Here is a 27,282-nt window from a genome sequence, read left to right on the forward strand (position 1 = left end):
AACAGTGCTCACCGAGAACTTAGCCCAGGCCCCTGCACAGAGTGAGCACTTAGTTAATGTTAACGATGATTAGTAAAAACATTATTTTTGGTTCCTTATCCCCTATATGATTCCTGTTTGGGCAAGTGAAGCCTTTCTGGCCTCAGATACTCCCTTCCACCCTCCTGCACATTATACTCTAGCAAAACTGTTTATTCTGCCTTCACCAAAACAAGTTCTTCCGTGTTTCCGTGCCTTTGCAAATGCCCTTTACGCTGGCCGGATGTCTTCCCTCTTCTCTGCAGATTCATCATTTAAGATCCAGGTCACAGGCATGCTTTCTGTGAAGCCTTCCTCAAATGATCCAGACAAAAGGAATACCTCCTCCCTCCTGTGAGCCCATGGCTTGCCACTCATTTCTCCTCTCTGAAGCCTGCCTGGACTGGAGCTCCCAGAAGGGAAAGTCTGAGTCTGTATGTGCTTATCAGCTTTGTTTCCAGTCACCAAAATTGCTGAGCCCATATTACCAGCTCAGTACTGACAGGGATTTAGCTTGTTTTATTAGAATGAATGAATGAATGTGAATGGTTTTGGCTTCATCCTAGACCTAGCAAAAACTTTGGGTAGCTACAGTTTGGGTCCTTTTGTATAACCTGGTATTGGACTCTTCTTTCCATGCCCCAAGAAAAATATTCCCTACCAGGGTACCTGCCTTCTTAAGGAATGGAACTCAGGACCTAAGGAAAGCCCTTTTCAAAGTAGGGAGAGTGATGAGCAGGTCAGCTCTGTCTTCGCAGCTGTCCCTGAGAGGGCGCTGTTCCCAAATGAACCCTCCGAGGCCTGGACTGAAATACCGGCGCCTTCCCACAGGATTCAGCATCCCTGGCTTCCCAGGCAGCAGCCGCGGGTCCCCAGCGGAGCATCTGCCCACAAACATGGCTGCGCCCTGCTCAGCTTCTCCTCGCCGGGACCCGCCGGCCGGGCCGGCCTTGCCAGTACTCGGGGACTTCCTCCGGGAGCCCGCTTCCTGCACCGCTGGCATTTAAACCGGCGCCTGGGGCTGCGGACGCCGAGCTGACCGCGGGCTGGAGCGCCGCCGCATCTCCCGAGCGACGGGGCTGGGCAGGAGCGCAGCCGAAGCACCCCCTAGCTATACCCGGGTCCGAGCAGGAGCGGTCTGGGGGAAGAGCCCGGACCCCGGCATCTGGCAGTTCAATTACAGGTTCGACTTTAATTTCCAAGATAGCGACCCTCCCGCCCAGCCCCGATCTTTCTTCCCTCCCTCCCTCCCTCCGGCCTTGGTCGCTGGATGAAGCTGGGGCTGGGCTTGGTCCCAGGAGCTTGGAAAGAGCGCGTTCTCCGCCCCGCCGCGTTGCCCCAGTCATGGTGCGGCTGAGCCCCGCGCTCGGGTGAGGCGGCGGCGCGGTTCCGAGCCCAGCGGGCCCGCCCTGCGAGGCATTTTCCCCCGAGGAGCCAAGGGCACCGGACGCGGGGCTCCGCGCCCTCCTGCTGGGCTGCGCGCAGGGGACGAGCAGCCGCCGCGATGTTCAGCTGGCTGGGTACCGACGACCGCCGGAGGAAGGACCCCGAGGTCTTCCAGACGGTGAGCGAGGGGCTCAAGAAACTCTACAAGAGCAAGCTGCTGCCCCTGGAAGAGCATTACCGCTTCCACGAGTTTCACTCGCCCGCCCTGGAGGATGCCGATTTTGACAACAAACCCATGGTCTTACTGGTGGGCCAGTACTCCACTGGGAAGACCACTTTCATCAGGTGAGCCAGCCCAGGGCGCCCCCGGCAGCCCCACCCTGCCCCCAGCGCTTATGCCTTCCATTCACTCCTGGTGCCCCCTCCAGGCTGGGTACTGTCTTCTCTCCAGGACTCTGAAGAAATCTTGCATGACCATGTGTCTGAAGCCTACCCCACCATTTCACTACTGGTCCCCCACCCCCTCCTACCTAATGCCTCTCCACTGTACTTAGAGCCCTGACTCAAGTGGTCAGTTTGAAATGTTAAAAACCAGAGCCATCTTATTCTTCCCATTTTATGGATGGTGAAAGCAAGGCCCAGGAGGCACGAGTGAGAAATCCCTTATCCCAAGAGTCCCGTGTGGGAATGTCTTACACCCTCACTTTTTAGGGACATGCCCTTCATGGCCACTTCCATTTCCCTTGCCTTTTAAAGGCTTCCGCCATTCACGTAGGGGCTTTACAGTTCCAGCTGAAGAGGTGGGCTGGGGACCCTGTGGCTCCCCTGCCTTGAAGCGCCACTTGTCCTTCTATCGTTTTCCTTCACGAAGCAGAGGAGACTGGACAGAAGCAGTATATCCAGAAAGTGCATGTTGTTTTTTAAAATCTTTTCCCTTGTTTGGTCGTAATGGCTCGGTAATAATATTAAAATCTTTTAGAGGAGGAAGGGATATTGACGATTGTCTCATCCAGCTTAGCGGGTGAGATAACTGAGACGTGGAGAGGTTAGATGCACTGTCCAGAGGCATCTCCCTGGGGGGAGGCCAATGTGGGATGCTGGTCCTGGACCCAGGGAAGGAGACGCTTGGCCACATGCCTGTGACTTTGAGGGTGAGTCATCCATTCTCTTGAATTACTGAGTCCTTGGGCTGGAGAGATCCGCCAGAAGTCAGCGTGTCCACCTTGCCTTCAGAGAGGTCCGCACATGGGCCACTAGAGGGATGAGAATCCTTCTTATCTTTAGACAACAGGCTTCTCTCCAGTCCTCAGGCCCCACATCCTTCAAGGCCAGCCATTATCCTTGGCCTCATCTACAGCCCTGGCCAAGCTCTTGGTGCTTATGGTCCTCTATGTTGAGAGGCAGGCTCCTACAGCGTAGCGATGGGTCCCGTGGCCTCCAAAAGTCAACGGTGCTCATCTCTGCCGGGTTTAAAGCGGGGTGCTCTTGTTTCCATTCCTTGACTGAGCACCTGCAACACCCAGCTCTCGTCTTTGATTGGCAAGAAAAGCAGCAACGGGACAGTCTGGTTACTGATTCTCTAGATACAAATGTTCTCTTAACGGTAAACTTTCATAACACAGGCTTTCTGCAAGCTGCGCGTGCCCCACACTAACATGTGGTGTCTGAATAGACCACCAGATCAAGTTCGCCCTTGGGTAGGCGGATAGCCTTGGGCTCAGTTGCTTGGAGAGACTGAGTGATTTCTGAACAAGTTTGGTACCCAGGTTGGGGAGGGGGAGAGGTGGGTGGGCCGGTTGGCTTTTGGATCTTATATTGTTGGAACTACAAGGACCCTTCGCTATGAATTGAACCCATTGCTTCTTAACTTTTTAGAAGTTAGTTCCTTCTTTGAAAATCTGATGAAAGCTGGACTTATCTTTAGAAAAAAATACACATACATTGCAAATGGATATATAATCCTGTGGGCCCGAGGACCACCATGGACTTTAGGGTGAGGGTTCTGATCTAACCCATCTCCTTTACTTTATTACATACCCATTGCTGCCAAACACACTCTAGAGGTACCTGGGTTCTGTGCACAATTCCTTTGTAACCTGTGTCCTTTCTCTGGTCTGTATTATGCCCCCATGGGAAGTCCTGGCCGTTAACAGACGGCTCCTGCCTTTGCAGAGCCTTCTCTGGCCCTCTGGACACACCTTGGTTCTTTAGAGCTTCTCTTTCCTGTAACAGCAGCACACACAACGGTGCCTTAGCTCCTGGGGCCTCGCCTGGGGTCACAGCCACAGGAGGTTCCCCGTATTTGCAGAATGGGAGGGAAAGTGGGGAAAGGCAGGTGTCCCTAGGGTGCTGGATCTCCAAGCATCAGACCGGTTTAAGTGCCTCTGTCTGAGACTCTCTCCTGGTTTCGCCTGAGTCATGCTGGCTGTTAACTGGGTCTAAGAAAGTGGCAGGGTCGAGCTACCATAGATTATTCATTATCTGAGGGAAACAGGAAGGCCGGGAGGGGCAGATCCCTCCGCTTCTTATCCTCCAAGTACAAGAGTTCTCTCTCCCCACTCATGTCAGTAACTGAATTTAGCTCATGCATCAAAAGCCGCCTCCCCTTGGGGGAGAGTGGGCCAGCAGGGCAGGAAGGAGGGCTTACAGCACAGGGACGCCTTCCCAAACCAAATTGCATGTTTTCCTTCCTTGTCATTAAATCCACTGAACAGTTATTTTCTTTAAATTGGAAAATGCAGAGAATGGATGTACGAAAGAAGAAGAAAGATCACCCATAATCCCACAACTCCAGGGAAACCATTTTAGATATCATTCACATGTATATAAATATATACATATTTCCAGTATGGTTAGCTATTTTATCACCGGTTAAGATCATTCATAATGTAATTTTGTATGCTGATTTGTTTCGCTTACAGCACGAGCATTTCTCATGTAAATTTGAAAATCTTTGTAAGCATTCTTTTCGAGAGCCTCGTGCTATTTCGCTGTATGTATATGCAATTATTCACGGCTCCAGTCTACTTCTTTTGAATGTCTTAGGATGTTTCTGATTTTTCTGCTATTGCAGTATCATTCTGAATATCGTTGTGGGTAATATTTTTCCACTTACTGTTTTCTCAGAGATTCCCAGAAGCGAAGTCACTAGGCCAAAGGTTATGCAGCGTTGTTTCTGTTTATTTATTTTATTTACTTATTCTTTTACTTTCAATTTTGCTATTCAGAGTCCTATTGCTGAATTGCTCTCCAAGAGGATAAGTTGGTATAGCACCCCTCTCCCAGGCTGCACTGGGGTAGGAAGGTGTGCGGGGCGTAGATTCTCAGGGTGCCCTGGCCTCTCCGTCCTCCCCACCCCTGCTTCCTGCCTTGGACACCACGCTTCTCCCCTCCATCCCAGGCTGAGCCTGTGAGGGACCTTTCTCTCCAGAATAGAGACTGGCCTCTTCATTCCCACCCCCGGGCCTTTGCCGCTGCCGAGTGCCCACCCACTTTCAGTTATATGTACTTGCCGCAGGGTTTATTCCTTTTCTCAGGAAGAACATGCAGAAAAGGGCATTCTTCTAACAACTAATTAATGGGCTATGATCTCTGCCTGAAATAACTTCTCTGGCCTACGGCCCGGCAACCCAGAGTAATAAAATAAACAATAAATTGGCCTGGTGGCTGCTCCCTCCAACAGGCTGCCTGCTCGGAGTACAGTAGCTCTGTGTCCCTCGGGCCTGGCAGCCTTTCCCTGCCTCTGCTGTTTTTCTCCCTTCGCTCTTCCTTCCCCTGGCAGGCAGCCTCGAATCCCTCCTCCCTTGCCCCATCTGGCCCCCTGGTCACAGAGGTGAATAGCCGGCTGGTCCCAGGGCTGCAGAAAGCCCAGCGCTCTCAGGGGCCATAAGGGAGGCCAAATAGAGGATTGGGGGTCGGGGGTCAGGCCTAGGGCTCCTAGAGCCAAGCTGCCTGTGTCTGCACAGGGAGGTCTGGGCTGATCTCAAGGCTCAGGTGGCCCTTCTACAGCATGACTTGGACTCTGAAGTATGAGCACACAGTGGGAGCTGCTACTAGCTGACCCTTTCAACCTCTCCCACTTCTTCAGGGAGATGTTTGAATCCTCCTCAAAAGTGACTCAGCCTTTACCTGTGGCTGCTTCATCCTCACCGCCTAGGCCTCACCCCGTACATTACAGCATCACCATCCCACCCCCTTCCAGGTAGACCCACTGACCTCTGCCAGGTCTATCCCACCAGGCACAGTCCCTGCAACACCTCTGTCCTGTCCACCCTGAGCTCAGTGGACATCCTTTTCCTGTCAGGGCTCGGATCTGCTGGGCCCTAAGTGAGGCTGGATCCACCTGCCCCAGGTCCAGCTTAAGATCCACCTTGGAAGTCAGGTGTGTGGAGGGCATCAGGAGGAGCACTGCCTGGGAGGAGAAGGACCCTGGAGAAGGGGCCCCACCCCATCAGCATTGGCAATGAGGCCAGACCAGTGGTCAGCAAACTGTGGCTCGCGAGCCAAATGCGGCTCTTTGGCCCCTTCAGTGTGGCTTTTCCACAAAATACCGACTTCTGCTCATGGGCCACGAAGTTTCAATCACACTGTACGTGCGCCCACACGTGGTATATTGTGGAAGAGCCACACTGAAGGGGCCAAAGAGCCGCATGTGGCTCGCGAGCCACAGTTTGCTGACCATGGGGCCAGACCATGGATAGAACACGGCCTACGCAGCAGAACCTGGGCTCCAGCGGACAACAACAAGAGGCCTTGTTAGCAAGATCTATCCCTCCTGTTTCCTCACCTCTATCGTGTGAATCGTAACAGCTGCCTCCGAGGGTTACTTGGGATTAGAAGGGAAAAGGACCAATGTAGCTCCAGTTCCTTTGCAGGCACTCTGCTTGGGGCTTTATCCTTCCCTCTCCTCTTTCCAGCAGATTCTCTAACCAGAGGCTTAGAGGCTGGCCCTCAGGAGGTGGGGGAAGCCCTTGTTGGCCCCTCCCACAGCCAGGATGAGGGGGCGGGAGGAGGGGGTGTGCAGGAAGAGTTGGAAGAGGGGCTTGAGCCACAGTGCTGGGGAGTGGGCGGGCAAGGGGAGGGGAGCGGGAGGCTTGGCAGTGTGGCCACTTGTCTTTGTGCTGGGGTCACCTCATCCGGTGGCAAAGGCTGCTGTGCCCCAGGGACAGTGGTGGCTGCTCTGCTCTGAGGAGCACAGAGCTGACTCAGACCTCAACTGCACCATCAGGGGTCCCTCCCACCTACTCCCTCATTTTGTGCCTCTGGGGTGCTTTACAGTCTCCCTAAAACCCCTGAGGCTGACAAGGCAGGTATGATTGTTGGGACTCCGTTTAATTTTATTTTTTGTTTTAATTTTTTAAAAAATCTTTAAAATGTTTGAGAGTGTTATAGATGTTCCCTCTTCCTCCCCCCATTGCCCCTTCCACCTGGTTCCCACCCCATCCCAGGCCTTCACCACCCTATTGTCTGTGTCCATAGGTAAGACAGACCAAAGATTCAGATCTATAACACGAACACCTATGGTACAAGGCAGAAAGTGATATGTGCCTTCAGAATCTACTAAAGATATGCAAATTAACAGCTATGTGATTTTCTGGGAAGAGTGTAAGTCAGGGTTGGGATGACGGCATGAATCAGTTAAGGCCTCACTGAGGCGGCATCGGGACTGGATTTGGAGACTCTAGAAATGTGCTGAGTACTTACAGGCAACAATGAGGTGCTTGTTTCCTCTAATTATTGTCTCTTCCAATGTGAGCAAATGTCTGGTGTAGCCTTTGTTTTTCCCAAACTCATGGGTGTCATATCAAAACTTTCAAGCCGTCCCTTTGGCTAGTTAGAAACCAAGGAGTATCCCCTTTTTTATAAACCAGGGAAACTGAGCCACTGGGCTGTTGGGTGATATGTCCAAGGTCCTATCTGTGATGGAGGAGCCACCCAGGAAGGTGCCTTCTGGGCTGAGCCGAGGCAGAGTTCCCAGCCCACGGCAGCATGTTTGCGGAGCCCGCCCCTCTGTTCCCTCCCTGGCGCCTGCCCAGCGGCAGCTCAGCTGAGGTCTGGTCCACTGCTCTGGAGAGGGGTACTTTGGAAGCAGACTGCGTTAAGAGTCTTGGCTCCACGCCTCTCCCTGGGTGCTTAGGTCACCACTAAAGCAGACCGCATGCTTAGAGTGCCAGGCAAGCAGGACACACACACACACACACACACACACACAAATGAGGAAAATGCCATGAAATAATTTACTGAATCAAAACGTATAGAAAAGTGGTTCTCATAGAAAAAAATCAGCCTTGTGTAGGACTTCCATACACCTATTTTATGGTTTTAGTATTTACTTGTTTTTCATTCGATGGTGGGGATGGCATGGTGGGGGGGGCACAGCGCACCAACATCGTAGCTCTTACCATTGCTAAATGTTTTCATTTGGCCATGAACTATGGCAATCTATATCTCAATTGACTCCACTGCAAAACTGAAATAATGCTGCCATCCCACAGTGCTTGTAGGATCGATTCAGTGGAATAATTTGGGTAAAGGTCCCAGAACAGCTCCTGCCACTCAGCAGCCCCTCCTTACCCCTGCACGTCCTGGTCTCAGCCGTTCCCACCCAGGCTTGAATTCACTTGGCTTTGTGTCTGCTGCCGTGGGAATGGTTGCGCCTGGCAACAGAGGCGATTTGTATCACTTCCCACAGAGCAGCAGTGATGAGATCCCTCAATAGGTTGTCCTTTCTGGACACAGTGGAGGCTTTGTGAAGGGGGCACTCGGTGCTGCAAGCCATACCCAAATGTTCCTGAGAATTTACCCGGCTCCGGTTCTCTGCCCGGCCCCACTGTGTCCCTGGATGTGCTGGTGACTTTTCTGGACTCTGTGTTCCTCCAGGCCCTTGTATGGTCAGCAAGTTTGGGCTCATGTGGGTTTAGCCACAAGGGCAGGACAGCAGGCCCAGCCTCCTGTCTTTGGCTCAGACAGACTCAGGCTGGGGCTCCGGCTCATCTCGGGAAGTGGCCCTGTCGTGCTGGGAAGTCACCCTTTGATCATCTGATCTCACAGCACGTCTCTCAGGGATGGAATCTGAGCCGCCCAGGTCAGCAGGAGACTCCATCACTGCCATTTGGCACTGTTCGGTCTGACTGTTCTCAAAGCTGCCTCAGAATTGCTTCTTCCCACTTCTGTCTGTGTCAGCTTTCCCTCACGCCTTTGGTCACCCACCAGCCCCTCCTGCCTCAGAACTCACACTTGCCACCTGACTACAGGGCTCCGCGTAGGGCTTCTCACCCACGTGCTCACGGGGCAGGGGCTCCTGGCACACAGACAGAATGGATGGGGTTCCCCTGGCACGGTGTTGGTTCTCATGAAACGTCTTCCCAGGGAAATCTGGCTTTACTATTTTTAAGCCCCAAGAATGTCCTTTGAGAGCCAGTGGGCCTGGGGCCTGCTCTGGTCACTTGGTAGCAACAGCTTTTGCATGCCACGCGTCTCTCACTGAGGCCTTGCTGAGAACCCCTAGGGCAGGCGCGTATGGAGGTGAGTACATTGCTGGGTTTGTGGGACCCAGAGCCTACCTTTCTCCCATGGCCTGGGCCCTGGACAGCCTCCTGCCAAGCCATATTCCTTTGTGGCCTTCTTGTCCCATTCCTCATTCTAGTCCCATGTGGGGCTCAGCCTTTTTGCATTTCCTGGTCAAGAGGAGACCTACGGCAGGAAAGGAGATAGTAACGGTGGTAGTTAGGAACATACATTCTCAAATCCAAGTGACAGGTTCAAATCCGAGCTCAGCTATTTACCGATGGCATGACCTGAGGCAAATTGTCTAACCTCTGTCTCCTGCTCTTTAAAATGGAATGATAAATCTGGGTGCCAGGCGCTGGGTTAAGTGCTGAAAGACTGTAACTAGTTTAACCCTCAGAACACCCTGTGAGGTGGGCTTTCTTATTAGGCCTATTTGACCATGAGGGTCATAGTACTCACCTCAGAGTAGATGTAAAGATGAAATGAAATAATCCATAGAAAATCTAGAACAGTGCTTGGCACATCACAGGTGCTTGATAAATTGGAACTATTACCTCCCGTGTTATAGAGGTAGGTACTGAGGTTCATCGAGGCCCAGTGCCTTCTGAAAGGCATGTCCCTCCTGGTTCAAAAACCAGGCCTGCTGGCCCCAGGCTGCTGAGATTCCCTGCCTCTCCTGTGAGGGCCTGGAGGAGAAGGCACATTGAGAAAGCAGGAAGCACTCGCCCAGTGTGCAGCTGTTGGAAGTCTCCTCATTCATAGCCGCAGTGCCAGATTTCACAATGGTCCTCTGATGGAGGAAATCCTGCTTCACACCCAGATTGTCGGGCTGGGATGCTGGAGGGAGACGAAGGGCTTCCCCAGGCCACCTAAAACCCTCTGGTGTGTGCCGGCAGCAGGTGGAAGGGGAGCCTTCTGGGCACCAGCTTCTCTGTTGGCTCCCTGGGGAGGACCCATAGCAACCTACTTAAACTGCCTGAACCACAGAGTCATGTAACAGCTCTGAACCCTTTTCAGAGGCACGGGCAGGGGACCCATGAGCCGGAAGAAACCCCAGCGCGTCTCCCTGGCCACCACCCTGTGAGCAGAGCAGGACCACTGCTGCAGGCCCACCTGGGGGAGGCATGGGATGGGCAGAGCACTTGGGCCCTGGAGACATGGCCTCTAGTCCCAGCTCTGCCTGACCTTCCAGAGGCCTGGATCAGCTCTCTCTGCAGTGACTTCCTCAGGGTAGAAGGCAGTTGAAGAGCAAAGGATTTGATGTTAGATTGATTTCGGTCTGGGTTTCAGTTCTTACTGTTAGCTATTTAACTTGGGAGAAAGTCATATACCCCTCCCAGGCCTCCATTTCTTCAATACCTACCTAGAGGGCTGCTGTGAGACCCAAAGGAGATAATGTTCCCAAAATGATTGGTGTGATGCCTGGCATGTGGAAATGCTATGGAGTGTCAGAGGTCTTATCAGTAAAATGGGAGTGCTGTCAACCCCAGCTGCACATTTGGGTCACCTGGGGAGCTCCTAAAAAAGCACCAGTGGCCAAGGCCCCTCTGAGTGAATGGTCAGAACCTCCGGGGGTGAGGACCAGGCACCTTAGCTAGAGCTCCGAGGTAGCTCAGCTGTGAAGCCGGGGTGAGGACCACTGGTCCAGGAGGTCTCCATGTTCCCCTCCCAACTAACAGTCTCTGATTCTACCTCTCTTCTCCTGGGGGCCCTCAAAGTTCAGGAGGGTCTCAGCACAGTGAGGGCTCCCCCAGAGTCTGTGTTTGTTGGTCAGTACACCCTTAGCTCCTCGTCCATCATGGTCTTGGAAGATGCCCCTGGGACTCTCCTCTGGTCAGTCCCAACCGGAGGCAGCTCTGGGCTCCTCCCCTGAATCCAGCCTCATGCTATTTTGGCCCAAAGCCGTTCTGAGCTTCTTCTAAAGGACTCGGTTGTCTTTAGGAGCTGTTCTCTTCGTTCTCTGGCTCATCATGTGCCTTTGCTTTTGACTTCTAAAGGGGGCTGTTTAGAGGGGCATGACCTTGGGCTGTCACTGCTCTGGCTAGGAGAAGAGCGCAGAAAGGGACCTGGCACCTAGAGAGTGGACCAAAAGTCTAGAGGGAATGGAGACCCACTTTTCATAATGTAGCTGTCACACTGGCTGTATTTTTTTATTTTTACTGATTTCAGAGAGGAAAGGAGAGTGAAAGAGAGATAAAAACATCAATGATGAGAGAGAGTCATTGATCGGCTGCCTCCTGCACGCCCCCCACCGGGGATCGAGCCCGCAACCTGGGCATGTGCCCTAAACCAGGAATTGAACAGCGACCTCCTGGTTCATAGGTCGATGCTCAACCGCTGAGCCACGCCGGTCAGGCACACTGGCTGTATTTTTGTCTCATGTATGAGCTAGTTTTCTATTAAAGAACTAACCAGATAAATAAATAATGACCCGTGGAAAGCTGGCAGAGTCCATGGGTGCTCTAATTCTAACCAAGTCTTTATGCAGATCTGCCAGCAGGTTACCTTCAATTGTAAAGTCTGCATTACTCTGTGCAGCAATCACTGTCCACCCATGCTCCAGCCCTGAGCCCAAACCTTGCATTTTTTCCCTACTGACTCGGGGAGAGAAAAAGGTAAGAACCAAGAACAGATTTGGTATTTTAAGTTCAGTGGTAATCCCACCTCCTCCGCCACGTCTTTGAAACCCTGCCTTGCAGTCATCTCTCCCTGCCGAGAAATCTCGTGGCTCTGGACCTTGCCCTTCTGTCCTGCCTTGTGGTAGATGCTCAGTGTTGATCTACCAGCAGCATCCCTGCTTTATGACTGTGCTCCCTCTGCCAGGTACCTGCTGGAACAGGATTTTCCAGGCATGAGGATTGGGCCCGAGCCGACCACCGACTCCTTCATTGCTGTGATGCAGGGTGAGGTGGAGGGGGTCATCCCTGGGAACGCTCTGGTGGTGGATCCTAAGAAACCCTTCCGGAAACTCAACGCCTTTGGCAATGCCTTCTTGAACAGGTGAGTGCAGAGGGGATATACACACTGACTTTTCTTCTTCTTGGAGTATGAGAAGGGAAAGCACAGGGCCAGGTCTTGGGAGGCATGGTGCCTTTCCCATACCTAAAGGCTCTCTTGATTGTCCCTTCCTTGCTCAGAATGCAACTGAGCCAGTCACTATAGAGTAGGGATGTGGGAGCTGCAAACGTTAGGCTGCCTCCTCCTGGTCAAGGAGCAGGGAAGGGTACCGCAAGGTGAATCACACACACACACACACACACACACACACACACACCACCCCCTCCCCGTATCTGCACCTCCAGTAAGAGCAGAGAGCACTCCCAGCCTTTGCCTGCGCCGCCAAAGGGATGTGCATCCAAGTGGAAGGAGGCAGAGGAAGGTTTTTCTCTGTTCCTGGACACTGTTTTCCATTGGTGGAACGAACCCTGGACTTAAGGTGGAAGTCCTGAGTTTGAGCACTGACTTTCCTCCTAACCTCATTGTGTGGCCTTGGACAGGTCACAAGTAAAAGCCTACAGACACCAGAGTTGTTGTGACGATTTGAGTGAAAAAGCTCTAGGGAATGCTTGGTAGGCTGATCCAGGTCTTCCTGTTTCTGCTTAACCTGATCCCCTGATTGCACTTTTTCTATAAACCCACACCACATGTTTGCATGAGTATTGCACTGGAAAATTTTAAACTACTTTCCCTAATTGGAGGTATTTAGAGGAGAGGGAAAGGCTATAGGCTTTGCCTTCAGACAGACCTGGGTTCAAATCCTACCAAGTAGCACCATGGATCTCAGACAAATTACCTAATTTCTCTGTATCTCACTTTTCTCGTCTGTGAAATAGGATAATACTAATACCCTCCTTCGAGGCAAGAGCACTGAGATGGTCTTGTGGGAAGCTGGCATTTGACATGGGTGATCAAAGATGAGCGAGGTGACACTGAAAGTATAAAAAAAACAACAACCATCCAACATTCCAGGCAAACCACATTCCACCCAGAGGGGAATGAAAGAATGTGGCTTAGTGCAGGAGCCCTGTGACCAGAACTGGAGAAGCTTCGTGTTTTTCTGACCATGGGCTGGGGATCTGCCAGGCATGTCCATGGCAAGGGCAACAGGAGAGAGGGGCAGCTTCACTGCAGCTACTCACAGGAGACTGCACCCCAGACCTCGGGTGCCCATCTCTGTGCCCCTCAGCCAGCCTACAGCAGCCTACACCGTGTCCCTCGTCAAATCCCCGCCCTTCTCCAATCACCTCACCTCCTTCTTATAGCATTTGGCCTCCCTTCCTTTCTAGAGAGAATGGGAACCAGTGATGTGTACCCAGATCCATCTCGTTGTTTGTTCAGTCTACCCATAAACAAGTTCATTGCCTTTGTCCTCACTTCCTCCACCCGGGGCATAGAGAGCTGTGGCTTCTCTTGTCCTCACAAGGTCTAAATCCTGCCTCTTCATGTCCTGGGCTACGGGACATCTTCTCAGGGACCCTCCCCATCAGTGACTGCTTCTCCTTCTGACCACTTCACCCTGCCTTGGCTCCTTCTCTTCACACGAAAATCTCCTCTTGAAAACCCTACAGCAGATCTCTCTCTCTCTCTCTCTCTCTCTCTCCTCACAGCCAAGTTTCTTGGCTTCATCTCCTCGTGTCTTCCTGTCCCCCAGCCTGTGGAATGTAGCTTCACCCTACCACAGCTGCTTGTGTGAAGGTCGCCGTGACCTCTTAGTGATCATAAGCAGGGCCTCTTTCCACCCTTACATTACCTCTTTGGTATTTGTCTCTCTTGACCACCATCCCCTCTCCTCCTGCCTCCCTGGCCAGGCCCTGTCTGCATCCAGTCTCCTCTGTGTCCCCTTCTTCTCTGGCCCTGATGACTTGCTGTCACCCTTCGTTGGCCCATCATCACCCCCTGCGCTTCTTACTCCATATGCTTGGCCTGGGTTTGGCCTCAGCCACAATCATGGCCCCAAATACCAAATGACAGAAACCCAGCTCAAACTAGTTTCAGCAAGATGGGGAATGTATTGTAGAACACTGGGGTGTGCCATAGAACCCCAGGAGCAGAATGTGGCTGGGTCTCCGGTGTAATGGTCAACATGGGCTTCGACAGGACAGGGGCTGTGTCACTTACTGTTCTACCCCCCTTATCTGGGATAGTGCCAGGCATGTAGCAGGAACTCCATAAATATTTGTGGAACTGAACTGGACATGCTGACAACCATCATATCTGATCATGTCATTCTTTGACTTAAAGCATTCCAATGGGTTTCTACTGCCTTCAGTATAAAATCCAGAATTTTAATGTGACTTTCAAGGCCCTTTGTGATCTGGCCTCCTGCCTCCTCCCTGTCTAGCTTCATCTCTGGCCACTCCAGCCTTCCTGTCCTCGCCTCAGTGATGTGTACCCACAGGAATGGTGCATGCTCTCTCTCATTTCTGTGCTGTGTTTGCACCTACTTCTATTAGTTACCTGGGGCTGCTACTCGGTGCCTTAAAGCAACAGAAATGTGTTATCTCATAGTTCTGGAGGCCAGAGCTGAAACCAAGGTATGGCAGGGCCATGCTCCCTCAGAAGATTCTAGAGGCTCATCCTCTCTTGCTTCTTCCCTCTCCTGGTTGCCCAGGTGTTCTTGGTAGTAGAAGCGTGATTCCAACCTCTGCGTCTTCCCTCTGTGCATGTCTGTCTTCACATGTGTTCTCTTATCTTATAGAGTGTTGTTTTATAGAATTTTACACCTGAGATTTACATAATGTTATTAACCAGTGTTACCCTAACTTAATTTTAGAAAGGACACCAGTTTTATTGGATTAGGGGCCTACGCTACTCTAATATGACCCCACTTAACTAATTACATCTACAGAGACCCTATTCCAAATAAGACCACATTCTAGACCCCTTGGGGGCTAGGACTTCAACAGGTCTCCTTGGGGGACAAAATTCAACCCATAACACTGCTCTTTCACTGTTACCCCTTATCTCGGTCTGGAGTACTGTCTTCTCTCCACTACCCATCCACTGGTACACACACACACACACACACACACACACACACAGGCTTCCTGCCTGCACTCTTATCTGCCTGGCAAATGCTGATTATCTTTTGAAGTCTTAGTTCAAGTTCAGCCTCCTCTGTGAAGCCCTCCCCCCCACCCTTTTTTTCCCATGTGTCCTGCATCTCTGCCATTTCACATAATATACGTGGGAGAGTAAGACACCTTTTGAGCTTCCACCAAAAATGGCATATGAGAGAGAAGGCTGAAGTAAGAAGGATCTAAGTTAGGTTTACCAGCGTGTATGTTGAGACTCCAGGATGTAACACTGTAAATGTTTCCTTGAATAAGGCTTGACTGCTATCCTAATAGCAAAGTTTGATATTTGGATAGCCCTTTGAGGCCTAAACAAATGTTTCTGGGTGGTGTGACCCCCTTCATCAAGGCTCGTTCCAGTGCCGCCTCCTCTAGGAAGCTGTCCTGGACTCCATCTCTCCCCCTTGGATCTCTCCAACCCTTCGCTTGTCCTCCCTCGGGTTGGCCACGTGCATGCCTCCTCTCCTCACCAGACTGGGTTCCCTGGGAGCAGGGCTCGAGTTCTGGACATCTTGGTGTCCCTGACAGCAGGGGTCACAGTGTAGGACCCTGGCTGCCCAGGATCCCCCGGGAGCTTCCTCAGCATACAGGTCTTGGGCTCAGCATTGGGGCTAAGTCTGACCTGGAGCTGGGCGTCTGCATGGGAAGGCAGCCAGGTTTCTGAACCTCTGCCCCCAGGCAGGGAAGGTGGGCATGCGGCTGAAACAAGGGAGTGTGAGAGGCAATGAGAGGACAGTGGCTCACCTCGGACTCCTGTCGTCCTTGCAGGTTCGTGTGTGCCCAGCTGCCCAACCCCGTGCTGGAGAGCATCAGCATCATCGACACGCCAGGCATCCTCTCTGGGGAAAAGCAGAGGATCAGCCGAGGTAGGGTTGGCTGGCTCTGTGCTCTGTTCTTCCTGGTATGTTCTCTCGCTTCTATATCAGGAGCGAGGCCTCTAGGGCCTTGCTGTCCCCTGATGAGCCAGTGCTGCCCTGTGTGCTTATGGGATGGTCCGAGGCAGTGGCCAGGGGACAAGGGTGGGTCTACTGTGGCTCAGGAGATAGTTGGCTTCTGTCTTCTCCTCTGTAAAAGGGAGACATCAGTATCTGCCTTTCCTCCCTCATCGAGGTTATTCATGCTCCAAGCGACACCTAACGCGGGCCGGACCCTGGTTGCTTCTGAAGTCCCTGCAGTCTCCGCCCCGGAGCTTGCAGCTCTGCAGGGGCGGCAGGCGAGGCAGAGAACTTCACCTCCACAGCATGAGGACAGCATGCTCTGGGCCTGGGAATGGGAGCTGGGATGTGAGAGCACTTTGAAAACTGCTCACTCCAGACAGAAAGGGGGTAATCGCTCATGAGGGAGCCGCCCCCAGGGTGGTTAGGAGCTGGAACTCGAGCCAGACTGCCAGGGTTCCAAGCCTGCCTCTGCCACCTCCTGGCGGCGTGAACTGGGGCAGGTCTGTTTGCTCTGGTTGGTTCAGCTGTAAAGTAGGGAGAAATAATTCTATCTACCGGGTAGGTTGTTTGAGGATTAAAAGAAATAATACAGATTAAGAGCCTTCTGCCTGGCACATAGCAGTGCCCAGTTAGCAGGAGGTGTTAGAGATCCTCACCATCATCATCACTGCCTTTTACAGCTAGACCGATGCTGTTTAAAGCTAAAAACAACTGCTCCCGGCTCCTCACCCCCAGCCTCCCCAGCCGCAGCGTGCTGTGTGCCCCGGGTGACGCCCTACCCTCTCTGTGCCCTGTATCTCTGGCAAGAAAAGCAGACGAGGCACACCCGTCCGATAGCGGAGCTGGGAGCTGGGAGCTGGGCTAGAGCCAAATCAGCACTCGGCAGTCAGCATCCGGGAAGGAACGGCTTTGGCCTGGGCAGCAGCTGGAACTCTCGCCTCGCCTGAACCCTTAGCTGGCTGTCTGCTTCCCTCAGCCCCTGTGCTCTGCGACCCAGACAGACAGACAGACAGACAGACAGGTGTGTTCTGCAGACTGCCTGTGCTGCAGCAGGAGGCTCGGACACCCCCTCCGCCTGGTCACGGCCTGCCAGGGCCAGCACCCGCTCCCCCAGGCTGCACTGATTCCCACGGGCAGCCTGTCTCCTCCAGGTGGCTCTGGAGAGCCAGACTTCAATCCCTAAAGGTGGGTGGGCCTGTACCTGCAAGGCCAGTGCCGCCTGACAGGTGGGTCTGGAGGTTTCCAAGGAGGCTGGACTCAAGTTCAGAGATGGGGGTTTAGAACCTGCGTGGCTCTCAACAGGTCACATGTCCCCCTGGGTCTCACTGTTCCCATGTGTAACGAGGAGTAATGACCCATCGTATGACCTTGTGAGGTCCACAAATGGTCATGGACACATGGGCATCAGCTCTGGGTCTGGATCTCAGAGTGCTCCCTCCTTTCCCCTGACCTGCCAGCCAGGGCCACCACTCCACAGCCCCAGGGTAATCTGTGTGCATGGCCTCCCTGCAGCTGTGGGTGCACAGCCTGTGCAGCTGTGTGTGGCCGCCCTGCTTCGGGGATCCCTGCCTTCCTCAGCTCCCGTCCCATTCCATGCTTCCTCTACCCCTCTGCCTTCTCTCCTGCCTTCATCTTCAGGCCTCAGGGGCTGCCCTGTGCAGATTGGCTGCTTGGCCATCTTCCTATCCTCTCCCATCTCACGTGTCTAAGCCCCACCTCTGGGAGAAGTGATGCCCCATGAGTGCTGCCCAGGCCAGTTTGTTTGCTGCCCTCCTGCATCCAGACTACAAGTGCAGCTGCTAGCAAAGCAGCCTGTGGTGGAAACCGGAGCTGGGAGCTGGGCCGCAGCACTGCATCGTCAGCCCAGGCAGTGCTGACTCAGCTCTCCAAGGAGACCAGGAAATCAGGGGAGGGAGGGTCACACACTCCCAGATGTCAGGGGACCCCAAATGAGGAGGGTTTCCAGTATGCAGAGTCCCTCCTCCTCCTTCCTCACAGAGCTGTAGAAGCTGGAGGCTCCAGCTTATACCTACACACATAAACACCCACACTCATATACATACATCCACACATGTACATCTACACTCATATACACCCACACTCATATACACACACTCACACAAATATATACATCCACACTCATACACACATCCACACACATGTACATCCACACTCATATACTCCCACACTCATATACACACACCCACACAAATATACACATCCACACACATGTACATCCACACTCATATATACTCACACTCATACCTACATCCATACACATATACACCCTCACTCATATACACCCACACTCATACATCCACCCATGCACATATACATCCACACTCATATACACACATCCACACACGTATACATCTACACTCATATACACCCACACTCATATATACTCACACTCATACCTACATCCATACACATATACACCCACACTCATATACACCCACACTCATACATCCACCCATGCACATATACATCCACACTCATATACACACATCCACACACGTATACATCTACACTCATATACACCCACACTCATACATACATCCATACACATATACATCCACACTCATATACACACACCCACACACATATACATCTACACTCATATACACCCACACTCATACATACATCCATACACATATACACCCACACTCATATACACACACCCACACACGTATACATCTACACTCATATACACCCACACTCATACATACATCCATACACATATACATCCACACTCATATACACCCACACTCATACATCCACCCATGCACATATACATCCACACTCATATACACACACCCACACACATATATACCCACACTCATATATACCCACACTCATACATACATCCATACACATGTACATCCACACTCATATACACACATCCACACACATATACATCTACACTCATATACACCCACACTCATACATACATCCATACACATATACATCCACACTCATATACACACACCCACACACATATACATCCACACTCATATACACCCACACTCATATATACCCACACTCATACATACATCCATACACATGTACATCCACACTCATATACACACATCAACACACGTATACATCCATACACATATATACCCACACTCATATACACATCCACACTCATGTGCACCCACACTCATATATACATCCACACTCATATACACCCACACACATATACACACATCCACACACACATATACACCCACACTCATATGCACCCACACTCATATACCCACACTCATATGCACCCACATACATATACACCTACAGTCATATACACACATCCACACGCATACACCCACACTCATATACAACCACACTCATATACACATCCACACATACACCCACACTCATATACACCCACACTCATATACACATCCACACATACACCCACACTCATATACACCCACACTCATATACACCCACACTCATATACACATCCACACATATACCCACACTCATATACACCCACACTCATATACACCCACACTCATATACACATCCACACATAAACACCCACACTCATATACACATGTGCACACACACACCCCCCAAGTGTGTACATAGAACCAAACGCACTTTATCTGGCTGTGGTCTGGGGCCCTCAGAGCTCCGGGTTTGGTCACAGGGCAGATAGGCACTTCTTCCCTCCCTTCAGTCAGCCCAGGGCAGGGCAGAACCTCCAACCCTGCTCAGGGGGGTGGGGAGCCTGAAATCCAGGCCACATTCTGCTGTGTCCAAGCCTCGTGCCTGGCACAGGGCTGTGTCTCCCAGAAAAAGGCACCCTTGTGACATTGGCAGAGCCTCCATTGGGCCCCATGTGGAAAGTGAGCTGCTCCCAAGGGCTCCCCAGGCCTCAGGCTTCACGGAGGAGGACTCAGACCCCAGGCCAGAGCTTCCTTGCTCAGGGTGTGGCCCCATTGCCCAGGCCTGGGGTAGGTGCCTTGCGGGGTGGAAGAACGCGGGGGGCACCCCAGAACCTGGGCCTGGGAGGTCACGCGCAGCCGTTGTCTCCGGATGGAGATGCACTAGGTGGGCAGCAGAGGGGCAGGGAGGCATTCCGGGAAGTGACAGGATGTGCCCGGCCCAGACTCATTACTGGGAAGGAGCAAGGAAGCAACAGAAGTGGGTGGGTCCCGGAAGCCTGAGTGTCCTCTCACTGGGGAACCGCATTTCCCGGCTGCTCAGCTAGAAATCCCCACCGGCCCGACCCTGCAAAAGCACCCCCCGGGACATGGAGCTCACATCCCGCTCAGTAAGCCCCTTCCTGCACAGGTGAGCTCAGCAGCTCTACAGCAGGTGAACCCCTTGCCCAGTCTCAACACTGCAATGGGAACTCCAGCCTCCTGACTCCCAGTCTAGTGGCTTCTCAGCCCATTTTCATGGAGGCGGGGAGTAGGCATGAAGGCAGACTCATCCCCTGGGGAACGTTGGAGGGTCTGGGCTGACTCTCACAGCCCTGGCCCGTCCCTGGCACCCTTGCTGGAGCAGAGCCGGCACTTAGGGGCCTCCTGGGCCTCACACTGGGGCAGCAGGAGAGTCCCGATGCCTTCCAAAGGGCTTGCTGACAGCCTGCAGGCTTCTTCTGGAAGGTATATAGTGTGGCATTTGTTTCCCGTAGTCATCTCAATTCTTCCCACTTTTTAGAAATCAATGCCTTGTTATTATTTTATTTTATTTTAAATCTTGAAAGAGATTTGGGGGGAGGCAGAGCAGGACCATAAGTAACTGCCTGTTCTGAGGGCTCAGCCCTCTGGGCTCAGCCTGGCACATGGCTCTGAGCAAGAAGGGAAGGTGGACAAGAGTCGAGGATCTGGGTTCTAGTCCCAAGTTTGCCACCACCTGGCTGTGTGAGCTTGGGCCAGCCCCTTAACCTCTCTGTTCCCTCTCCCTTCCCTGTAAGATGTGCATGCCCTATTTACCCCTGGCATTGGCAGAGTTATGAGGATCAATGAGATTGTGTGGCAAATGTGCTGCCTTATCCCCTGCATTTCTCTTTAGACTTCCAAGAAAGCCAGTGGGTCATTAAGGAGCTGCCTTGCTTATTGGGTTTGTCTCATTGATTTCCGCCTGCCTGGCATTACTTAGGAATACTCTCTTGCCAGTTGGCTGGAGCCTGGGGGCCGTGGGGAGAGGCCCGGGTCCTTGCAGGCTTCCCAGACTCTGGGCCGGGCGCCTGCAGTTCAGGTCTCTTGGAACCAGCGGACTTGCTGTAAGCAATTCCAGGAAGGCCAGCTTCGCCCTCCGTCTTTTGGGGCTCGAATCTCCCCCACCCATAGCCATATCTTATGTCACGAGCCTCAGGCTGCTGCAGGTGCTCTAGAGCTCTCGTTATGGGTCTGAGAGCCATTCCTGGGACCAGTGAGGGAAAGGGGGCCTTGTCACTGTTGTCCTGTCCACCCCAGGCACTGGGGCAGAGCCTCCAGACTCAGCACAGCCCCTCCCTCTGCAGTCGGATCCTGTTGCCATAGTTCTGCCACTGACCCCTCATTAGTCAGTTGTTATCCCCATTTTATAGCTGAGAAAACTGAGGTTCAGATTTGCCCAAGGCCACACAGTGACTACATGGGAGAGCCAGTCCCATGCCCTTTTCCTTATTGGCTCCGGCACCTGCCTTTCAGCTGCTCCCACTCCTGGCTGTACATAAGCCAAGTCTAGGGCACAATTAGCCAGTTAACTGCCATGCATCCAAAATGGAAACCATCCCCACACTCCACAATATTTTGAATTTAATTGTGTACAAAGGGTTAAACACCCATCCTGGAGGTTGCCCTGATTTTCTGAGCCCTCTGCCCCCTTCCTGCTCACAGTTCTGAAGGACTGCCTTTGGGAGGTGGGAGCAACCAGTGTACCAGGCTATGTCTCCTACAGGCAGGGTGGTCCTGGATGAGTCACTGGGTGACTGTTTCTAGGTGGCACTGATACTATCCCTGCCTGGTCACTGGGCAGAGCCTGGCCCCCAAAGCACTTTCCTAGGCCCTGCTCCTTGATGGAGAGGGCCGGTTTCCCCGAATCAAAAGACTAAATAGGATTAATGGTGCTAATAATAATTAGCATTTATTGAGCAGCTACTATATGCTGGGCTTTCAGTGTATTTAGTCCTTATAGTTCTCTTAATGAGGTACTATCAGTATGCCCATTGACAGATGAAAACGCACTGACTTGGAGACACAGAGTAACTTGCTCAAGGCCAAATAGTAAAAACAGTGGAAGAATCAGAATTTGAACCCAGATCAGACTCCCAAAATGGTATTATTTCTCCTGCACCTGGTGCATCTCCCCAAACCCCTAGCCTGTGCCCCAAATGCCCCTCCCCCTGACTGTCGCTCTGCCTGCAGGGTATGACTTTGCTGCTGTCCTCGAGTGGTTAGCCGAGCGGGTTGACCGCATCATCCTGCTCTTTGACGCCCACAAGCTGGACATCTCTGATGAGTTCTCAGAAGTCATCAAGGCCCTCAAGAACCACGAGGACAAGATGCGGGTGGTGCTGAACAAAGCCGACCAGATCGAGACACAGCAGCTGATGCGGGTGTACGGGGCCCTCATGTGGTCCCTGGGGAAGATAGTGAACACCCCGGAGGTGATCCGGGTCTACATCGGCTCCTTCTGGTCCCACCCCCTTCTCATCCCTGACAACCGGAAGCTCTTTGAGGCCGAGGAGCAGGACCTGTTCAAGGACATTCAGAGTCTGCCCCGAAACGCTGCCCTGCGCAAGCTCAATGACCTCATCAAGAGAGCCAGGCTGGCCAAGGTGAGGCTGCCCTTGGGGGGGATGGGCAGCATGGGTGGCACCAAGTGTTTGGGGGCAGGGAGGTCAACTGCAAGAGCTGACTACTGGAATCAAACAGGTAGTCTCCTGCAAGAGCTACCTGCAACCTTGAGCATTGCCTGCCCATGTGTGCATGTTCTGTAGCTACTGCGTCATGAGCTTCAGCCATGCCCACACTGGCAGCCAGGGGGCAGGATACAGGGGTTGATATGATCACAGGCCCTGGGGTCAGATGGCCAGATTGGAGCTCCACTCTACTGTTTATAAACTGATCCCACCCCCAGCAAGGCCCTCAGTCTCCTGTTTCCTCACCTGTGAAATGAAAGGGTTGGAGGATAGAGTAGAATAAGAATGTAAAACCCTTTATTGCCATGCCTGTGTCCTCAAAAGTGCTCAGTAAATGTTAGCTATTGTTGTTGTCTTCCTCATCAGCATCATCTCCAGCATTACCATCCCTGCTATTGCCTTGACCTTAACCTCCCCACAATCTCGCCTTTCCCGAGATCTAGAAAAACAGCTCAGTGCTGCAGGAAGTGTGAGAGCAAGAGGGTGGACAGAAATTATTTCGGAAGTAGGAGCAGGAGGAGGAGGGGTTTATGGGAAGAGATGGATGCGAGCCACCAAGAAGGAAGGAATGGATTGAGGTCTTGATGAGAAGCGTTCTCTCTGCCCATTTCTCAGGTCCATGCCTACATCATCAGCTCTCTGAAGAAGGAGATGCCCTCCGTGTTCGGGAAGGACAACAAGAAGAAGGAGCTGGTGAACAACCTGGCTGAGATTTATGGCCGGATCGAGCGGGAGCACCAGATCTCACCTGGGGACTTTCCCAACCTGAAGAGGATGCAGGTAACCAGGGTCTGGGGCTCCAGGACAAAGGGCAGTGAGCAGCCTGAGTATGGAGGAGATGCCCTAGGTCTGTCCTTCCTGGTGCTGTCACTGGCCTAGCAGGTGTCATATCTGGGGCTGGAGAGAAATGTGGAGCCCCAGCGATCCTAGTAGGACAGGGGTGTCCCATGATGTTTGGGATCTGTACCTCCAGTTCCCTAGTCACAGCCACCATGTCATGTGAAATAGGACAAGTCACCTAATGAAGGTTCTCCAGGCCCCCAAGTACGTAGGAGTGGCTGGGGACATAGGCCATGGAGAAGAAGTCTGCACAGGAGCGTGCCATCTTTGGAGCCCACTACAGGCCCCTCTCTTGAGCCAGGGACCATCACACATGGTGACTCATGTCATTCCCCAAATCAGCCCTCTGCAGAAGGCATTTTCATCCTCCTTTGATGGATTAGCAAATTGCAATGTACAAAGATAATTAATCTTCGCAGTTGACTGCCTGCAGTTTTCTGAGTGTAGTATTCACATGGGCTGCTAATAGAAAAGCCAGGAGCTGTCCCCACAGTCCAAGCAAGAAACTACCTCCCCATACCAGCTGAATCCTCTCTGATCCTCTGTCTGTTCATCTGTAAGTCAAGGCCCCAGACATACTCAACTATGGATGCTATGAGCATCCGTGAGATAATACTTATAAGGTACTCAGTACAGAGCCCAGCACAGACTCGCCCTTGAAATGAAGTAAGATGTTACCACCAGGGAAGCTGGGTGATGAGCAAAAGGGACTTACCTATCCATGTAATTTTTGCAACTTCTCATGGCTCTGTATTATATCAAAATATGGTGTTTTTAAAAATCAGAGAATTAGAGAAATTCTCTAATAGCCGCAGACGTAGCAGTGATATTGATTTTGCTCTTGTTGCTGATTTCGATCTTAAGCTTGGGAACCAGTTTCTGAGCTCAAGACTGGGGTTTCAGAACTCCCTAGAGTCTGAAAGAGGCACTTTTAGTTTCCTATCTGATTTAAAAAATAGACATTCAAAATATACATTTGTTCATGTATCCATTCATTCCTATAACCGCCTACCGCAAGCCCGTCACGAACTTCAGAAATTACTTTAACGTTACTTGTGTCTCAATCGACTGTGCCCTGGCACATGGTCAACTTTTAGTTTCTCTTTCCATTAAGAATTTAATGACCTGTAATCAAGCATTTGGGAAGCTGATGTTTGAAAGGGACCATACAACCCCTTTTTTAATGTGAGAGATTCTTTCACAACATAAATGAGTCCATCTCCTGCTATTAGGTATGCTGATCAATAACATAAGTGGCTGTCCTTTGGGAGAACGTATGGGGGGGGGGCGTGGCGCACAGCCACTGTGCCCCTGGAAGATATTGGGAACCCACCAAACACACCTAGCTGTGCACAGAGACCCGAGGGACCTTGAGAGGTCATGCCCTGAGGGCAGGAAAACAGCTAGTCATCCCCTGCCCTCCTCCCCTCCCAGCCCCCACCGCCCTGGTTCAGCCTGTCCTTGAAGGGAGGTGAGAAACGCCCAAGCTAACACTCGCTCTTGGAATGTAGCTGTGGGTGTTGGTGGAATTTTTCTGCAGGAACTCGAGGTGCCTGTCCCCAGCCTATCCCTGTGCACTTGGCCTCTTCCTTATTGGCTCCGGCTGAGCAGGACCCGAGCTCATCTCGGGTCCTGAGATTGCTGTGGCCTAGCCAGGGCGGGAGCGGCGAGCTCTCACCTCGTCACTCCTGAGGCCCAGGGGAAGCTGGGCGTTCTAGACTCAGGACCTTTCACAAGAAGGTGCAAAGTGGAGCGACTTTCTCTTACCGTGTGGCGGGGGTGTGGTGGGGAGGCCAGGAGGGGAGCTGCGTGCCAACTGCGTCTACTGCGTCAGGAGCTTCGGGAGGGGAGCCAGTCAGTGAAAACTCTCTCCCGGTGATTCCGAGGAGCATCCTGATTAAGGACAGCTGGTTAGGGGTAACCCTGGGCTCTTATGATTTGTGTTTAGCTGCCTTGGCCTCAGTTTTTCCTCCCTAAATGGGGATGAAATGTGATTTCCCTCCCTCAGAAGGGCACTAGAGGAGCGAATAAGACCATGTAGTAAGAGCACTCTGTGTTTTCAAGTGTAACCTTATTAAAGTAGAGAGACCCCCAAGCTCCGTCTCGCTCCATCCCAGCCCCTGAAGCGGTTCTACTCTCTCCTGAAAAATCCCAACCTCAACACAATGTGCCTGCTTTCCTCCTCCTCTCTCATATCTTTTATGATTTTGATGTGGCTCCGTTTGGCTTCAGGCCAAAGAGCTGTGGGCCTCCCCGCATTAGTGGAAGACAGCCGCCCCCTCAGGGGAAGGCACTCCGCCCACTGTCTTCCTGCCTCACCTTCTTTTCTCCCCCCTCTCCCCAGGACCAGCTGCAGGCCCAGGACTTTAGCAAATTCCAGCCCCTGAAAAGCAAGCTGCTGGAGGTGGTGGATGACATGCTGTGCCACGACATCGCCCAGCTCATGGTGCTGGTGCGCCAGGAGGAGTCGCAGCGGCCCGCCCCGATGGTGAAGGGTGGCGCGTTCGAGGGCACCCGGCATGGCCCCTTCGGGCATGGCTACGGGGAGGGGGCTGGGGAGGGCATCGGTGATGCTGAGTGGATTGTGGCCAGGGACAAGCCCATGTACGACGAGATCTTCTATACCCTGTCACCGGTGGACGGCAAGATCACGGGTGCCAATGCCAAAAAGGAGATGTTGCGCTCCAAGCTGCCCAACAGCGTGCTGGGCAAGATCTGGAAGCTGGCGGACACTGACAAGGATGGCATGCTGGATGACGAGGAGTTCGCACTGGCCAACCACCTCATCAAGGTCAAGCTGGAGGGGCATGAGCTGCCCAACGAGCTGCCCGCCCACCTCCTGCCACCGTCCAAGAGGAAAGTTGCCGAGTGATGGGAGGAGGAGGTTCAGAGCAGGCAGGTGTTACAGGAGATGGGAGAGCCGGACACACACACACACACACTCACGGGCACAGATCTGGAGAACCGGACAGCAGGTGAGAGGGATCAGCCATCCCCAGGTTTCCAGGCTGGACACAAGTTCTCAGCATCGGCAGAAGCACAGGGTCCCAGCTCCCAAGCCTCCGTCTCCATCCCTCTCTCCTTTCCGTCTTCCCCTGCCCAGAGGCCCGCCTCCTCCTGCAGAGGCAGGTAGTTCACCGCCCACGTGGCCCACCCACCTCCACATTCCCCGGACTCAGGACAGATGGAAATACTTTTCACTTACTAGACAATTCACTTTGTTTTCTGAGCTTTCTCCCTGTCTTTGGCTTCCTAATATGAAATCTGCTCCGAGGTCGGAAGGTGTGTGGGAAGCGGCTGCTGCAAGGAGGGGGCGGGGAGGAGAGGCGTCCCCGGGAATCAGGGCCCGGCCTTGAACCCAGGTCCCCGCCTTGAAGAGACATGGCTCTGAACTCCCTTCTTGCGGCTTCAGGCTCCGTCTGCCTCCGCAAGTCTGGCTTTGAAACACACACAGCCTCCTCCCCGCAACACTTTATTTCAAAGAATCCCAGGGAGAGGGAAGAGTCGGAAAGTTGGCAGGAAAGAAAGCAGGAGAGCTGCCTTGTCATCCTCTCCTCAAAGCCAGTTGGAGGTGGCTTCATTCCGCAGATTTTGTGAGGTTCCTATTGTTTCCACCTGACCTCTGACGTGTGGATGCCCAGACTCACCGTTACCC

The 27,282-nt window shown here is 52.6% G+C and overlaps 1 protein-coding gene across 1 annotated transcript; it reads left to right on the forward strand.

Moving 5' to 3' along the window:
- The first annotated feature begins 1,011 nt into the window (after window positions 1-1,011).
- Window positions 1,012-26,583, forward strand: EHD3 (EH domain containing 3). Its single transcript, XM_070428946.1, has 6 exons — window positions 1,012-1,749; window positions 11,737-11,913; window positions 15,756-15,853; window positions 22,291-22,703; window positions 23,403-23,567; window positions 25,972-26,583. Exons 1-6 carry the CDS (start codon window positions 1,523-1,525, stop codon window positions 26,497-26,499), a joined length of 1,608 nt encoding a protein of 535 aa, XP_070285047.1. The 5' UTR covers window positions 1,012-1,522; the 3' UTR covers window positions 26,500-26,583.
- Window positions 26,584-27,282: the final 699 nt, after the last annotated feature.

The sequence above is a fragment of the Myotis yumanensis genome, unplaced genomic scaffold (assembly GCF_028538775.1).
Source record: "Myotis yumanensis isolate MYYU_CA2020_CCGP unplaced genomic scaffold, mMyoYum1.0.hap1 SCAF_11, whole genome shotgun sequence".
Lineage (NCBI taxonomy): Eukaryota > Metazoa > Chordata > Mammalia > Chiroptera > Vespertilionidae > Myotis > Myotis yumanensis.

Coding starts and splice junctions, on each gene's coding strand:
- EHD3 (XM_070428946.1), top strand. CDS start 1,523: ATGTTCAGCTGGCTGGGTACCGACGACCGCCGGAGGAAGGACCCCGAG. Junction 15,854..22,290: donor AAAGCAGAGGATCAGCCGAG/GTAGGGTTGGCT, acceptor CTCTGCCTGCAG/GGTATGACTTTGCTGCTGTC. Junction 23,568..25,971: donor CCAACCTGAAGAGGATGCAG/GTAACCAGGGTC, acceptor CCCTCTCCCCAG/GACCAGCTGCAGGCCCAGGA.